We start from the raw sequence: 15,529 nt of genomic DNA, 5'->3' as shown, positions 1-15,529 counted from the left end.
CAGTATCTATTGAAGATGTTTGTAAGGGCTCTGGGCCGCCAAGGACTTTTAGCTTCTACCAAGAGCCGGTCCCGCCTGTTTTCAAGCACAGCCGCTGCTCGAGCCGATTTTACACATGTCGTGAGTTACTTCTTCCTGCCCCACTGCAGAAGGACAGACATACAAGGCACAAGATGCGATTGGAGAGCACCAAACTCACGTTCCACGCCGCTATCAAATAAGCATGCACGCCCTTTCGAGCAGTACATGACTAACCCTCTGCGCAGGTGGTAGGCGGCGGAGTCGTCGGCCTCGCCACGGCGCGGCACCTGGCCACCACACGGCCGGACGCGAGCACGCTGCTCCTGGAGCGACACGCCCAGGTCGGCACCGAGACGTCGTCGCGCAACTCCGAGGTGATCCACGCCGGCATCTACTATGGCGCCGGCTCGCTCAAGACGCGCCTCTGCCTCCGCGGCAAGGAGCTCATGTACGACTACTGCGGGCGGCACACGGTCCCGCACCGCCGCACCGGCAAGTGGATCGTCGCCCAGGACGAGGCCCAGCGCGAGATCCTCGAGGGCACCCACGCCTTCTGCCGCGACACCATCGGCGTGCCGACGCGCTGGGTGAGCGACCGGGAGCAGGCCCGCGAGGAGCCCGCGGTCCGCGCCGCGGCGGGGGCCCTCGATAGCCCCACCAGCGGCATCGTCGACTCCCACGCCCTCATGGTCGCGCTGCAGGGCCACTTCGAGGACGCCGGCGGCGAGACGGCCCTCAACAGCGCCGTCGTGGCCGTCGAGCCCCTCGGCGGCAACGGCGCGGCCGGCTGGCGCCTGACGGTGCGCGACGCCGCGACGGGCGAGGAGTCGTCCATCGAGACCGAGACGCTCGTCAACTGCGCCGGCCTCGGCGCCGTCGACGTGCACAACCTGATCGCGCCGCCCGAGCGGCACATGCGGCTGTACTACGCCAAGGGCAACTACTTCTCCTACAGCGGCAGCGGCGCGCCCAAGGTCAACCGCCTCATCTACCCCGTCACCATGCCCGGCGCCGGCGGGCTCGGCACCCACCTGACGCTCGACATGGCCGGCCGGCTGCGCTTCGGGCCGGACGTCGAGTGGGTGGACGACCCGTCCCAGCTCGGCGTCAACGCGGCCCGGCTGCCCCAGGCCCTCGACGCCATCCGCGAGTACCTGCCCAGCGTCGACGGGTCGGCCCTGGTGCCGGACTACGCGGGCATCCGGCCCAAGCTGGGCAAGGCGAGCGCCGTGGGCCAGGGTAAGGGCTTCATTGACTTCTACATCAAGAAGGAAGAGGGCTTCGAGGGCTGGGTCAACTTGCTGGGTATGGAGAGTCCTGGCCTGACCAGCTCCCTGGCCATTGCGGAGATGGTTGGGGGCTTGTTATACGGCAATCAGAAGAACGAATGAAGAGTTCATGTATGTGCATATCACTCATAGACAATACACATTTGAATTCTCGGTACTACATTACATATTACCCAATTTCTTTCCTTGTATCTGGTTGCCTTTTGTCTCTCTGTCTAGCTCAATGCCTTCGGCTCTCGCAGCATTATATCTATCCGACGTACTCCTTCATGCCCTGTCTTGCTCTCGTCGTAGACTATTTCATCCACCTTCTTGAACCCCAACTTCTCGTACACCGGCGTGGCGTTCTCCAAGGCTTCCAGGTACGCCGTGATACCCTGCTGGTCCGCGAGATCCAGCATGGGCTTGAGCAATGCAGTAGAGAGCCCACGGCCCTGGTAAGACGGATGAAAACACAACAGAGACAAGTCTAACGGCCCATTTTTTTCGGTCAGCAAGTACACACGCACGCACAGCGTTTTACTCGTATTGCTGTTCTTGGGTAGGTTGGTTGCAAACCGACTTAGCTTATGCTTGGAATCCCACTTGACGCCTGACGCCTTGACCGGCTCGAAGAAGCTCCTCCAGGCCTGCGCCGGCGCCCCGTCCGCCATCTCGGGGACGTCGATCCCCTCCGGGAGGCCGCTCTCGGCCGCGCTGTAGGTGCGGAACCCTTCCCCCATGACCTCGTCGAGGGCCGCAGGCACCACCCAGCGGGCGAACCCGGCGATCCGGCCCGTCTCGGCGTCGAAAACCTTGAACTGCTGGTCTGTCGGGTCCTGGAACCGCGTGCGGAACCGCAAGTCCGACCACCGGCCCATGGCCCCGAGCGACGGCGGCCAGAAGTAGCAGAAGCGGGTCCCCAGGCACGCGGCGCTGTACACTTCCCACAGCTGCGGCACGTCGGCTGGCGTGCACCGCGCCATGGTGAAGCGCCGAGGCAGCGAGGACAGGGGCTTGAAAGGGAGCGTCATGGTGGCGAGGGCCGATGATATGCTGGAATTGCGTATCGTGGAGGGAGTGTGTATATATAGCCAGATAGTTATCAGGGAAGGGGAAGACTGTCTCTCCCCAAGGGCGTAATAAATGAATGGGTGCGAAAGGAAAGGCAAGATTGGTTCCTTGCTGAGGAAACCAGCAATGAGCAGATATGATATTATAACAATCAAGCACTTAACTTATGATAAAGTAGACCTATAAGTGAGGTGTGCCAGAAGCAAACTTACAGGGGCGTTCTAGTCACTTATAGGGCGCACGCTGCGCCTTTCCGGGCTGGCGGGCATGTCTCCGGTTCTGGCCAGGGGTTAGGTACCGTGACTCATTAATACCCCCCGACAGGCCAAGCCGGAGAGCCATCTTCGATGACTTTGGATTTCTTTCTTTCTTTCTTTCGTGTCATAACAGGTCCGATTCGCAGAAATAAAAGACTCGCATAAAGCAAGTTGCCTCCCATGATACAAACTCGAAATATCCACCGTACCCAATCCCTTCGAAACTCAAGTTTAGCTTACAGCATACCTGTAGTGCTTTGGTCGTCTCTATCTGGGATATAGTATGGCTTGAAAGCAGCCCCTGGGGACAAAGAGAGGTCATGCTAGACGACAGGTGGCCGATGCCTTTGTCCACAGCCCCTGGACAAAGAAGTTGCTACGGATTAACCAAAGACGTTATATAACAACACCAGTTCCATAATGGCATTGTTTCTTGGCAACCAAGAATGTGTTGAAAGCCACAAGATACTGCGGATAGACAAAAGCTCTTTAGTATATATGAATTCTCTCCCCCGTCGTCGTCGATCAAAGCCGTCCTCTCTCCCACACCCAACAGCAATCGCAACCTTGGTCCTCTGATTACCTAACAGTCGACTTTTCTGAGCCTACCAATTTGCACAAACCGCAAACTCATTCGTTCACAATGGCTCCGGTAAAGCGAAGCTTTGATGATTCTTCGGCCTCGCCCGTTGAGGAGACCCAGCCTGGCAAGAAGCCTCGCCTCGACAAGTCCACCCAGACGGACGCCAGGGATTTCAAGAAGCACACCAAGAAGGATCCCAAGAAAGATACCAAGAAGGACCCAAAAAAGCCCTCTGCCGTCTCTGGCGAGGGTAGCCTGGCAAAATCGTCCCCGGCGCCTGCTGCTCAGCAGGCGGCGAAGCCCGTGGCGGAGCCTACTTGTGGCGACAAACGGAAGGCCGACGAGGTCGCCAGCGAGCAGCCCGTCAGCAAGCGGTCCTGCCCGTCGTCCCCTGTACCAGGCACTCCTTCGGCTCCTGCTCCTGGCGAGGAAGGGGAAAAGAAGAAGAAGAAGAAGAAGCGGCCCAACAAGAAGCGGAAGAACCGCAACCAGTTCACGTCCGCCGACGAGCCGCTGCTGCAGCAAGTGATCGACGAGACCGTCCCCGACCGCGTGCGCCGCGCCATCCCGGACGTGTCGCTGCGCATCATCCACAACGAGCGGGTCGGCGACCACCGCTGGGACGCGCAGGAGGAGCTCTACTTCCAGCGGGGCGGCACCGAGGCCAGGAGGGTTGGGGACCGGCCCTTGCCCATCTACCACGCCATCGCCAGCGCCGGGTACAGCGACGAGCTGGTCGAGCGCATGATGAAGGACTACATGGCGGTCCACAAAAGCGCCATCGACGGCATCTGGGGCAAGCGCGCGCACAGCGAGACCTACCCGCCGCCGCTCTGGTGGGCCATCATCCACGGCCGGGTCGAGGTGGTCCGCCGGCTGCTCCAGCTCGGGGCCCGGCCCGACAAGGTGCGCTTCGGCAACCTGGAGCACCTCCAGGGCCGGGAGCCCTTCACCTCGCCCTGCAAGTGGGAGCACGTGGGCCACGAGCGCTGCTCGCCGCCCCGCGCCCGCTGGTGCTGCGACATGTACAACTACCTCGCCTGGAGCATCGACCGGCTGCTGGAGAGCCGCCCCGCCGGCGCCCACGCCGACTTCGACGCCCGCATGGACGACGTCGAGCGCTGCATGATGTGGGTGCAGGGGACCCGATCCGACTGGATGCCGCCCTACGACAGCAGCGGCACCGCGGGCCGGACCTTCTTCGTCGAGCCCCTGATCAACGCGGGCTTCTTCAAGCTGCTGCGCCGCTTCGAGGTCCGCGACGGCATGAGCGCCGCCAACGCCCGCAAGCTGCTGGACCACTTCGTCCGCGACGTCGCCTGGTCCCGCAAGACCGCCGACATCCTGTGCTGGTTCCGCAAGCTGCCGCCCGGCCGCAGCGCCCGCACCGAGTCGCGCGACTTCCAGGCCATGCTGGAGCAGTTCGCCGTCCGGCTGGCCGACCCCCGGCCCGGCGACGAGCTGGTCAAGGGCGAGTTCGGCCTCGCCGACGCCTACGCGCGCGTCGACGCCATCCTCGCGGCCTGGGAGGCCCGCATCCCGCGCCTCTTCGAACTCGACGAGTTCTCGGCCGCCGCGTCGTTCCAGACGTACCGCGGGTGGGCCGCGGAGCTGGTCGCCGTGGACGGCGCCTTTTGGAAGTGGCTGGTCCAGTTCGCGCAGTTCGCCCCCGCGAAGCTCCTTTCGCTCCAAAGAATGCGAATGCCATCATGCACTGGCAAAAGCTGGTCACGGAGTGGGCCGAGTCGCAGACGCCTCTCGACACCAAAAACGAGGATGCCACGACGGACGAACAAAAGACTGGCGACGACACCAAAGACGCCGCGACAGGCGACGCCCCAGCCTCCTGAGCGGTCGGTTTGAACCATTCCGCTCCCATCTATCGCCTCATCTTTCCCTATTGCGTCTACTAGCTGCACTCTGATGCAGTGATTTGTTTCTAGCTATGGGTCTGTTTCCAATTGTTTCACTGTTTTTGCGTGTTAGTTGTCAGATATAGGGATCTGTGTCCTCGCTCAAGCCAGCGAGTATATATAGCATCCCAATATCGATATTAAAATAAATATAAGAAGCCATCACCCAACGGGTATTCCCTATGAATAGACCGAGTGACCACTGCAGGTAGGTACGTACGCTTTCTGAAAGAAATACATGTCACGGTTCACTTGCTGCCACTTGCCCGTTCAATTCAAGTATGATTTAGACACTCGAAGTGATTAGAAACTATATACTAAATAAAATATTTCCCCTTTGCCTCAAGGCACCGCCCCCAGTCAGGCCTCGTGGTGCCTCCCCCATAAAGAGTCGTAACATGATCATATCATCGGATCGCCTGAAGGCTTCTTCACTCCAAGCATAATTCCTAAACACATGAATTGCGTTGCCCCTGTTGAATAGAAAGAGACTCGAGTTCCCACAGGGTCCTCCAAGAACACGACTTCATAGGCCACTCTGGCCATACACCAACTCGCTATCTCAGCGGCTCAAAGACAAACAACAATCCCTCATAGCAAATACTCCATCATAAAACACGGAACAATCACGCTACAAGCCACCAAGCTGCATCATTCGTGAGAAGAAAAATAAAGGGTATAGTGCCGAATGGAAAGAAACAATACGCGCGCAGCCCTCTTAATGATTTGCGTAAAGGTATAGCAAGTGCAAGAAGTAGTGCGCAAACCGCAGAGGGCGATCGCAATAGCAGTTAAAAATAGACAATATGGGTAGTAGATCGCGTACAGCAAGTACTGCAACAGGGTACGAATCCTTAAGATGTTGTATGCATGGAAGCAAGAATGCCCGGCGGAGGGTTCCGGTATATAAACACCGGCTCTGGGGAGGAATACACCGAAGGGGCGGCGGCGACACAGCGCAAGTAATGTGTTGAAAACGATCTCTGGCGGGGTCAGTGAGGTGGAAGTGAATTGAAAGACAAGCGTAGGGTAGGCTGCCTGAAAGTAGTTAAATGTGTACACGCCGAAGAAGATTGTGTCGCCGGCCCCTGTCTAGGCATTCGGTATCGTTTACAAAATGCAGGCAGCGGCGAAGACGGCGATAATCAAGCCTACGACGGCACTGCTACCCTGAGGGCCAGCACTCTCGCTCTTGGCGGACTCTGTAGGAGCTGCCGATCCGGCTGCCGATTCGGCTGCCGATTCACCGCTGGTTGCAACAGCAGTTGGTTTCGTTGCGGACGATGGTGTCCAGGTGTAGGATGCCGTGGCCGTTCCGTTCTCCTTGAAGATACCACCGAGGGCCAGCAAAGTGAAGCTAGACTGGGCACTGCTTGAGGTCTCAGTGGAGCTCTCGGGCGTGCTTGAGCTTGTCGACGGTGTTGTCGAAGGTGTTGAGGTTGTTGGGGAGGAGGTAGGTGTGCTCGAAGTTGTCGAGGTTGTCGAAGTTTCCGAGGTGGAAGTTGACGTGGGAGTCGTGCTGGTCGTCGTTGGTGTTTCCTTGGTTGAGCTGGGGGTTGGGGTAGGCGTAGGGGTGGGAGTGGGCGTGGGCGTGGGTGTAGCCGACGATGTCGTCTCCGGCTTATCGTCGCTGCCGGAAGATCCGTCGAGGTTGAAGACGACAATGCTAGCTGAACCTCCCTTGGGCACGGTTGCCACACAGAATGCCGAGCCGCCAGCCCCGTCCGCCTTTTCGCTGCTGGTAACACCACTGCCGTCAACACGGCAGGGCAGGCCGGTGCAGTCGCCGCTGGTGCACTTGATTTCCATGCCGAAGGTAGGCTTCTGGCTAGCTAGAGAAGACGCCTCATAAATGGGGTTCATTCCAAGCTTCACAAAGGTGCTTCCGGTATGATCAGTGTTGGTGCCAGCAACGTAGAAGGCCCAGTTCTATCACAATGATATTAGTATGTGCTTTGTTGTTGATAATAGGGTGGGGTTCACAACTCACTCCCATAGGTTTGGAATCATCGCCCCATATGCAGCCTTCCGACGATGATACACCAGGCTCATTGATATAGTAGCTAGAGGGGACTCGTTAGAATACGCAGGCGGCACAATTGGCTGGCTGAACTTACTGAGCAGCAGTTGTGTCCCAGTAGTCGGTTCCTGGGACGGCGATAACCTGCTCGTCATGAATATCGTTGGGAATAATCATATCCTCCATACCGGGCAGCACAGTCTGGCAGAACGAAGTGACCTTGCCACACTTGTTCACAACCTTGACGTTGCCGGTACCCTTGGTACACAGCGGCTTGTCGTCAAAAGGCTTAGAGGCCTTGCCATCCAGACCGCAAAGCAGACCACCAGACATTCTATCGGTAGTGGCGTAAGTTGAGAATGGCTTCCACTGCGCCATCATCTCGCCCGGAGGGCAGGCATACGGGCAGTATTTGCCCGGGAAGCAGACCTGGTCAGGACTCAGAGCCCAGCCACCGTTCATCGCGTTCGGCGAGACGGGTACGAGTCCTTCGCCAGTCGGGAATTTACAGGCCAGACCTCGGTCCTCCAGGTGTGCGACGGCACTTCGGCTATGGATTTGGCTGTGATCATTTCGCCTACCCAGATGCTTGTGTTTGTGCGTGAAGGTCGATTCAGCCAGGAGAAGTGTTGCGGACCCGAGGGTCGCTTGTAGGGTTGAAAGCTTCATCTCGTCGGCTGATCTTATCAAACCAGTCGTCCGTTCGAAAGAATGTATGCTCCACAAAAGCGAGTGATGGCCTTGGATTCTCGAAGCACCGGAGTCAGGAACCTAATGCGACGCGAGAAGATCTCAAGCCGGTGATCAACGAGATCGTCGAGACTTGGGCGGCAAGAAGCTTGAGGCGGGATTTAGTCTCCGTGGGACGGATCGCGTGAGTAAGCCGAGTCGATAACGAACGAGGACCTGGCAGCGGAAAAAAGAATGTGGGCGCGACAAGTGTCACTGTATAAAAGAACGGCGGCAGAGCGTCTGCATAAAAGAATGAGGAGAGTAGAGTAGAGAGCGACGGTGAGGAGCCGGCAGCAAGAGACACGAAGCGGTCGCGCGCAAGCGAGGAATGGAAGAGGGGACCCGATCGTCTCATGGGCAGAATGGGGAGTCTTCCTCAGATTAGGGGAACCTAGTCGCCCCCCGTCTCAATGGACGGTGGGCGAGGGAACGGACAGCCCTGAGCCCTGTGAGTCTGCTGCGTGCGAGCTTCTCCGGTCCTGCCCAGTGCCTGCCCTTGGTGCTTTGGTGCCTCTCGCATTATGGATTGGGACTGGGTCCCCTGCGCGATCCATGGTCCACGAGCCAGAGCCAGAGGCTGCGACGGCTGGTGGTGTTATTGGCGATGGGCGGCTTCAACCAATAGCCCCGTGCCTGCGAGCCATGGCCCGTTTCCTCTTCCATCAAGCCTGCAGGCGATGGGGGACATGGTTCGGGGATTGGGCCGATAGAAGTTATGTGCCTTGCAGATGGGCCAATGAGACGGCGGCAAGCAAATGATGGAGCGTTAATCGAAATGAGATGGCATGGTTGAGGTTGCAGACAAGGAAGGAAAAGACGGGGGCGGGCGACCACATTCACCGGATTAGCTTATTCTTAGCGCCGATGCTTTTCGTGGGTGGCATTTCGGTTTTTTTTATTTTTCTTCTTCTTCTTCTTCTTCTTCTCCCTCGACAGGGCAGCTTCCGAAGAAGCTGGGATGAAGTCTGGAGGAAGACCACACCTGCTGGTCCTGGGATTCGATCGGCGGTTGATCAAATCCAAGGGCCGCCAATCCAAACCCGCGGCATGGGAAAGGAGATGGACGGAAGCGGCCTACATGCGGCCTGCAAATTCCTGGTGTCCGCTAAATCGATATTGATATTGCTTAACCGATAGTCAACGGCAGGCTAACAACTAGCACGGTAGCGCAGGTTGTAACGCTGGTAACCTTCCTTAGTAATTGGCGTTTGATGCGCCGATATGGCACGAGCTCCCATGGTTTCACAAATGACGGACCGTGTAACAGCGGGGGGGTCAAAATCGGAAGATTAGATGCGAACATGCTCGATTCTTGCTGAATCATCGTTCCAATCGAAGAATCAATCGCCCTGCTCACGTCGGTGTGCACGACACAGCGACACTCGCGACATTAGGGTATGTAAGACATATCCCCAACCGGCCCTCGAATTGCGGGTTCCGATACTTAAGTTTCTTCCATACTTAATAGGCCCGTCAGATAACGCCCATCCGCATTGCATCAGGCGTCCATGGCCTATGCCTATATCAATCTGCTTGGCTCAGGTTCTTAGCACAAGTTACATGATCTATCGACTGCCCCCCGGAAGCTAAAACGAGCCCCGAATCCGCAACGGCTTGCCAAATAGGTTTGTGTCTCGCAGCCATGGTCGATAAGCAGCATACAGGGGATCGGGTGTCTTGAGGCCTGAGATAAGACAAGTGACTGGGAATAGAATACCTAGATCCAGTTGATCCAGTCGATCCAGTCAATAGTGGCGCCAACATCCATAACGGCCCTTGTCTTTTGCACTCCTTCTCAAGCGCTCCCCATACGGTGCAAGGACTGCAAAGCGCACGCCGTCCGCCGCCGGGGAGGAGAGGCTCCAACAACCCCCACCAGCCACCCGCAACAGCATGGCCATCGTGTAATGCTCAATCGGGGGGCTGCCTCCGTTCGGCTGGAATCCTTGCCGGGCGCTGGCCGCCTTTCGTCGTGGGGCGAAAAAGTCTGCCTCCCACAAAGTGCCGACTTGTACGATGGATCTGGGCCATGCGCTGTTTGGGTCCTACCAAGCATTTGTGTCAAAAGGCGGTGGGTGCATCGAGCCTAACCGACCGTTTGTCCTCGGGAATTCACGAGGATGTTGGGATACTTGTACTTGGAAGGCATCGGCTAGCTAGCAGGGGCATCAAGCGATACGTCCCTGAGCAGCTCTGGTAGGGTGGTAGGGGTGGAACTTCGGGGTGCCATTTCTCCAAGAACAGCATCAACTTACGAAGGAAGAGCCCTGGGCATGGTGGTGTGGACGAGACTTTGCTTGGTTTCTCAGCTGGCTTGGAGAAGTCGAAGTCGGATCCAAATGGCTACCTCCGACAATCAAGCATCTGCGCCGCCTGACTACCTACCGACTTGCTTGTCGCGACAGAGAAACGAGCCCTGATCACATTGGGCAGAAAGACCTGTAGTCAGATCCTACAAGCCGCGTAGGCGCTAGCGATGCGCTTATTGGTTGCGGCGGCTGCGGCTGGGGGATGGATGGATCTATTTTCGTCATGTCGTCGTCTAGGTCCCTCCAAAAACACTGCCTCGGGACTAAGAGCTGACCAGCAAACCTTTTGAACCCCTCTCCCAGGAAAAGATACAATTTCCAGAGAACCTTCATCAGTTTCGGTCGTTTTAGATCCGAGTGCTATACATATACGGCGCCGGTGTTAGCGTGGGTTGGAGATGCCGCTAAGCCCTACGGCTTCGCGGGGATGGCTTCAACTTCCCCCTCTCGGAAGGCAGTCTATCCGTCTATTTCACAGCCATCATGTCAACGTGGGTCGGGCTAAGGACTCAGGTCTGCTTACTGAAGCCAACGAGGATGCTGTAATGTGTAAGTAAGAAGGGTTGCTATCATGGTATTGGTCTGCATGGGTCGTGTATAATAAGTCCTTGGCCTCCGAGTATTAAAATTCTTCTGATTCTCTCGATCCTGCATCCTCACTGTGAATCCTCAACTCACTAATACATTTCACTGTCTGTTTCCTTTTCTTCATTTCCTTATATCTCCTTTGTCCTTGTTACCGGTCTACTTGAGTCTTCTTGGCTTGTTCGTTTCACCACGGTTTTCCTTTTCAATCTACTCGCCACATCTTCCACTTAATAAAAAGGCCAAAATCCAAAAAGGTTCAACCGACAATATGCTGTTCACTGTATCCAGCCTTACTACGGCCGTCTTGGCTCTTGGCCCTGCTGTTCTCGCAATGCCCCAGCAGTATGGCACGGGTATGTCTCATACCTATTCGACAACTTCCAGCAGCCAACCTCCCATGGGCACTGGGACTGGTAAGAAGCACGACGGCTATCCGACGTACCGACCTATCGGCACGGGCGGAACTGTCGGTACCATCCCGAACTCGATGACCGAAAGCTCAAAGCCCGTGTACAAGCCAACCGTCACGTACGCCCAAACATCCCGTGCCACAGTTGAGCCGAAGTCTTCCAGCTCTCCCGGCCAGATGTACTCGAAAACCCGGTCCGGGCCTTCCTCGAAGCCCACGCACACAGGTGATTGCAAGACGCCCGGCGGCCTTCCGGGTCTTTCCAAGACTCAACAGATCCTACTATCGGACACGTAAGAAGTCACCCCCTTTTTTTTCCAACCGACGTCACATGTACTTGTATACTGACTTTGTGTGCTTGTTTCATACAGCCGCGCGGACGCCATCAACAACGTCCTGACCAAGAACGAGCACTTCAAGTTCAGCTTCGGAAACAAGCGGACCGGCGGTCCCGGCAAGGGCGGCGAGGTCGTCCCCGCGAACCGCAAGACGTTCCCCGCCCTGACGGGGACGGGCCTGGGCATGGCCGTGGTGTTCCTGGGCCCCTGCGGCTTCAACACGCCGCACGTGCACCCGCGGGCCGCCGAGCTGGGCATCGTGACCGAGGGCACCATCGTGTCGTCCATGATCCCCGAGAACGGCGTCAACGTCCACAACGCCGACGGCACGGCGCCGCGCGAGATCCTCAACACGCTGCACCAGTACGACGCCACCATCTTCTTCCAGGGCGCCGTCCACTCCCAGTTCAACCCGGGCTGCGGCAACGCCACCTTCGTCGCGGCCCTGAGCGCCGAGGACTTCGGCACCGGGCAGGTCGCGCAGGAGCTGTTTGGTGCCCGCAACAACGCCGCCGTGGCCGACGTGTTCGGCGACGCCATCGACGGCGCCGACGTCGATAAGCTGCGCGGCGCCATCTCCAATAACGTCGCGCTCGGCGTCGAGCAGTGCCTCAAGAGATGCAACATCAACAAGAGGAAGTAGGATGCCGAAGCTGGCGATGGGACGTACGGGGGAGTGGAAGCAGTGGGAGCGCATATACACGAGATACCAGTTTAATATACGGAATTTTCTTTTCTTTGGGTAATTTGCTTTCTGGAGTGGTACATACTGGTTCGGAGTCTACCGGCTGTGTTTACTGGTTCACATCATCCACACTCCTTTCCGGCACAAGTTTACATCTAAACACATAGTTCCTGCTCACGCTCTCTGCCAACCCGAATAATATACAATATTGCAGGAACCTTGAAGCGCACACTTACATGATCTCGGTGCAGTTTCTTTCAACGGGACATTTGTTCAAGAAACTATCAAGTTCGACGTTCAGGTTAGCTCGCTTAGGTGGGACAATACTTACTGATCTCCCCTATTGCGACGATTCAAGAACGCAAACTCGTTTTCTGGTGGATGTTTAACTTGATATGTGCAAAAACACGAACAACCAGCCCAGACTAGAAATATATAGCAGTTATATTGCATACATTGCTAATTATATATTTACGTAGATGTTTAGTACGCAACTGAAGTAATCGCAGGGGAGAAACAATGGTATCTTCGGACGCAATAAATGACAGACCACCTCAACAACCAGACAACCGCCACCGTCAGCTCCTGTAGAGATTACCAAACCCAACACGTCCAGAACGGCCGGGGTGTGTGGTAAACGCATGTCCTAGACAGTCTCCTCTTTGACGGTCGTGTTGGCACCGGGCTTTTCGCTGACGTTGCCCATCTCGGCGGCAAAGGTGTGGCTGGGTCTCCAGGCGGCCGACTTGCGCGGGCTGGCCTCGGCCATACACATATCGGCCTGCTCGAGGGAGAGACCTCGGAGCTCAGGGACGAGGAAGTAAGCTGTACCAAGAACGGATTAGAAAACATGACAAGTCGATTCAGGGGTGTGCAAAGCTGGACTAGACTTACCAAACAGCAAACTGAAGCAGCAGAGGGCGCCCCAGAGGAAGAAGACCCTGGGTCCCAGGTCGGCCTTATCCTTTCCAACCAGGTACGGCGTGATGACTAGATGGGGTTGCGTATTAGCGTCTTGAGGATTCTGTCATGGCTTTGGTTGAGCATGCGAAGGGAAACAACTTACCAGCAATAATGGTGTTCCAGAGCCAGTTGGAGGCAGTGGACAGACCAACACCACGAGATCGAATGGGCAGCGGGAACGCTTCACCCACAATGACCCAAGCGGTAGGACCCCAGGTAATAGCGAACGAGGAGATGTTCAAGCAGATGAAGGCGACCATGGCAGAGGTAGCCCTGTTGTTGTTCACATCCTTTCCGGCAGTTTCACCGATGATAGCAACGATGAATTGACAGGTGATCATGGAGCACGCGCCGTAGATGAGAAGGGCGCGGCGGCCGAACTTCTCGATGACGTAGAAAGAAATGGGGGTAGACAAGCAGTTGACCAACGTCGTGATCATGGAGATCAAGAAAGGGTTGTCGATGGTTCCCAGCTGTGTGAAAAAGGGAGTTCCGAAGTAGAAAACAAAGTTAATACCCGTCAGCTGCTGGAACATCTGCATCCCCGTGCCCAGAAGAGTGCGGCGCAGAGGGCTGTTGCCGGCAGAGAGCGAGCCCTTGAAGCAGGCCAACCAAGATCCAATGTAGTTGGTCTGGGGAATCACCTGCATCTCGTACTCGTTGTTGGCGACAATCTCGGCAAGCTCGTCCTTGACGTAAGCAGAGTCAAGCGGCTGGCCACGCACAAAGGCCAGAGCTTTGGCTGCCTTCTCGATCTCTCCTTTGCGCACGAAATAACGGGGCGATTCGGGCAGGTAGAAGAGACCGCCAGCGAGAACAATGGCCCAGAGGTACTGGATGCCGATGGGAATGCGGTAGGAGCTGGTATCGTTGCGCTCCTGGGTGCCGTAGACGACGCAGGCCGCGACCAGGATGCCGATGGTAATGCAGAACTGGTAGCCAGAGACCATGGCACCGCGAACCTTCTTGGGGGCGATCTCGGACATGTACAGGATGACGACGGCGGAAATGAAACCAACACCGCCACCAGCAACCAGGCGACCAAGGACGAACAGAGCCTCCTGGTTGGTGCTGGCGATCTGCAAAGTACAACCGACACAGAAGACAGCGCATCCCATAATAATTGTAGGGCGGCGGCCAATGAAGTCGGCAATATCACCACCCATCAGGGCTCCGAAGAAGGTACCGCAAGACAGGATGGATGTGAATAGTGACTGCATCGAGGAAGACAGGTGGAATTCGTCCTTGGTCACGCCAATGGGCATCTTGTTGACATAATCGTATTCCATGCCCGTGTAAAGGTTGATGAAGTAAGGCATGGCCATGACGCCAGACATCCAACCTGTACCACCGTCAGGTCAGTGCCAAGCTCGAGTTTGACTATATAGAGGGCGACAAGTCGGGACTATAGATAGAGGCGACTTACCGGTATCATAGCCGAAAAAAATACCACCGAAGGCAGCGAAGGCGCAGATCAGGTACGCCTTCCAGGTCACGGGGGCCTCGACACGACTGACATCAGTCGTGCCGGTAACAACGACACCACCTGCCATGGCTGTCGAGTCTCTTCTTTCTGAAGAGACGAGTTTTATGTTGAGAAGAGAGGCAAGTAGGGGTGTTGGACTGACCAAAGCAGTCTCCAGATAACAATCAGGCCCAAAGGACTTATCCAGAAAGGGGGAAAGAGCATGTAGGAGAGGGAATCAGCAACGGTGGGTTGGAGGCAGGCGAGACATTATTTATATATGCAGACCGCGCCGCTTGCCTCCAATACCTGATGCATGTGGTATAGTTTAAAATGTCTAGGGAAGTCACTCGTGCGCAAGCTGACCAGTCAGTTATGCACCTCGCTCTAGCTCGACTTACCGGGGAAAGAAGATCACCCCCAGCTCTGGGGACGTAGGCATCGGCTACCAGTGAAGCGAATTCTAGATTCGGGACGCCACTCTTGAACCGCGCCGCACCAGAGCAACAGGGCCGCCATGCTGGGCAAAGGGCCTTGGTTGGGCTTCTGTGGTCTTCCACAGGGGAGCATGACAGGTAGGCAGGGGTCCAGAAAAGGGCCTTCTCCGGATCTTGGTACAAATAGTGCTGCTCCATTCCGGAGAGTGGCGGGACGCCCAGACAGCTGCAGGTGATTTGTACCCAGTCAGGCAGGATGCTGAGGGCAGGAGACTGGGGGTAAGGCTTGAGATGGAAAACCTGGAGAGGCCTCGATACCTGGTCCAGAGAGCCGAGGGGGTTCATGGCCATCGGACCCTACTGCCACCTTCCGATGGCCTATTCTGTTCCTGACACGGTTGCCAAGCGAACAGTCGGAAATGTTTCTCAAGAACTCGCTGATCGGGGTTTCGAGCCAGCAAATAGAT

The 15,529-nt window shown here is 56.6% G+C and overlaps 7 protein-coding genes across 7 annotated transcripts; 2 read left to right on the top strand and 5 right to left on the bottom strand.

Moving 5' to 3' along the window:
- Positions 1-15: 15 nt before the first annotated feature.
- On the top strand, positions 16-1,412 carry PG986_006122 (uncharacterized protein; the record flags this gene model as incomplete). Its single annotated transcript, XM_066842344.1, has 2 exons — positions 16-120; positions 267-1,412. 2 exons carry the CDS (start codon positions 16-18, stop codon positions 1,410-1,412), a joined length of 1,251 nt encoding a protein of 416 aa, XP_066702206.1.
- A 113-nt stretch (positions 1,413-1,525) lies between these two features.
- On the bottom strand, positions 1,526-2,323 carry PG986_006121 (uncharacterized protein; the record flags this gene model as incomplete). Its single annotated transcript, XM_066842343.1, has 1 exon — positions 1,526-2,323. The coding sequence occupies one exon, from the start codon at positions 2,321-2,323 to the stop codon at positions 1,526-1,528; it is 798 nt and encodes a 265-aa protein (XP_066702205.1).
- Positions 2,324-3,203: 880 nt separating this feature from the next.
- Positions 3,204-5,071, bottom strand: PG986_006120 (uncharacterized protein; the record flags this gene model as incomplete). Its single annotated transcript, XM_066842342.1, has 2 exons — positions 3,204-4,847; positions 4,919-5,071. The coding sequence occupies 2 exons, from the start codon at positions 5,069-5,071 to the stop codon at positions 3,204-3,206; spliced, it is 1,797 nt and encodes a 598-aa protein (XP_066702204.1).
- Positions 5,072-6,226: 1,155 nt separating this feature from the next.
- On the bottom strand, positions 6,227-7,805 carry PG986_006119 (secreted beta-glucosidase adg3; the record flags this gene model as incomplete). The annotated part of the gene is made up of 3 exons (XM_066842341.1): positions 6,227-7,045; positions 7,107-7,179; positions 7,234-7,805. 3 exons carry the CDS (start codon positions 7,803-7,805, stop codon positions 6,227-6,229), a joined length of 1,464 nt encoding a protein of 487 aa, XP_066702203.1.
- A 3,291-nt stretch (positions 7,806-11,096) lies between these two features.
- On the top strand, positions 11,097-12,155 carry PG986_006118 (cupin; the record flags this gene model as incomplete). The annotated part of the gene is made up of 2 exons (XM_066842340.1): positions 11,097-11,467; positions 11,546-12,155. 2 exons carry the CDS (start codon positions 11,097-11,099, stop codon positions 12,153-12,155), a joined length of 981 nt encoding a protein of 326 aa, XP_066702202.1.
- Positions 12,156-12,843: 688 nt separating this feature from the next.
- On the bottom strand, positions 12,844-14,713 carry PG986_006117 (uncharacterized protein; the record flags this gene model as incomplete). Its single annotated transcript, XM_066842339.1, has 4 exons — positions 12,844-13,022; positions 13,092-13,187; positions 13,264-14,502; positions 14,587-14,713. 4 exons carry the CDS (start codon positions 14,711-14,713, stop codon positions 12,844-12,846), a joined length of 1,641 nt encoding a protein of 546 aa, XP_066702201.1.
- Positions 14,714-14,971: 258 nt separating this feature from the next.
- Positions 14,972-15,407, bottom strand: PG986_006116 (uncharacterized protein; the record flags this gene model as incomplete). The annotated part of the gene is made up of 2 exons (XM_066842338.1): positions 14,972-14,986; positions 15,027-15,407. 2 exons carry the CDS (start codon positions 15,405-15,407, stop codon positions 14,972-14,974), a joined length of 396 nt encoding a protein of 131 aa, XP_066702200.1.
- Positions 15,408-15,529: the final 122 nt, after the last annotated feature.

Source organism: Apiospora aurea (assembly GCF_038362705.1).
Source record: "Apiospora aurea strain CBS 24483 chromosome Unknown utg000004l_segment0_segment0, whole genome shotgun sequence".
Taxonomy (NCBI): Eukaryota; Fungi; Ascomycota; class Sordariomycetes; order Amphisphaeriales; family Apiosporaceae; genus Apiospora; species Apiospora aurea.
Note: the sequence above shows the minus strand (reverse complement) of the source record. Positions and strands in the feature narration are given on the sequence as shown.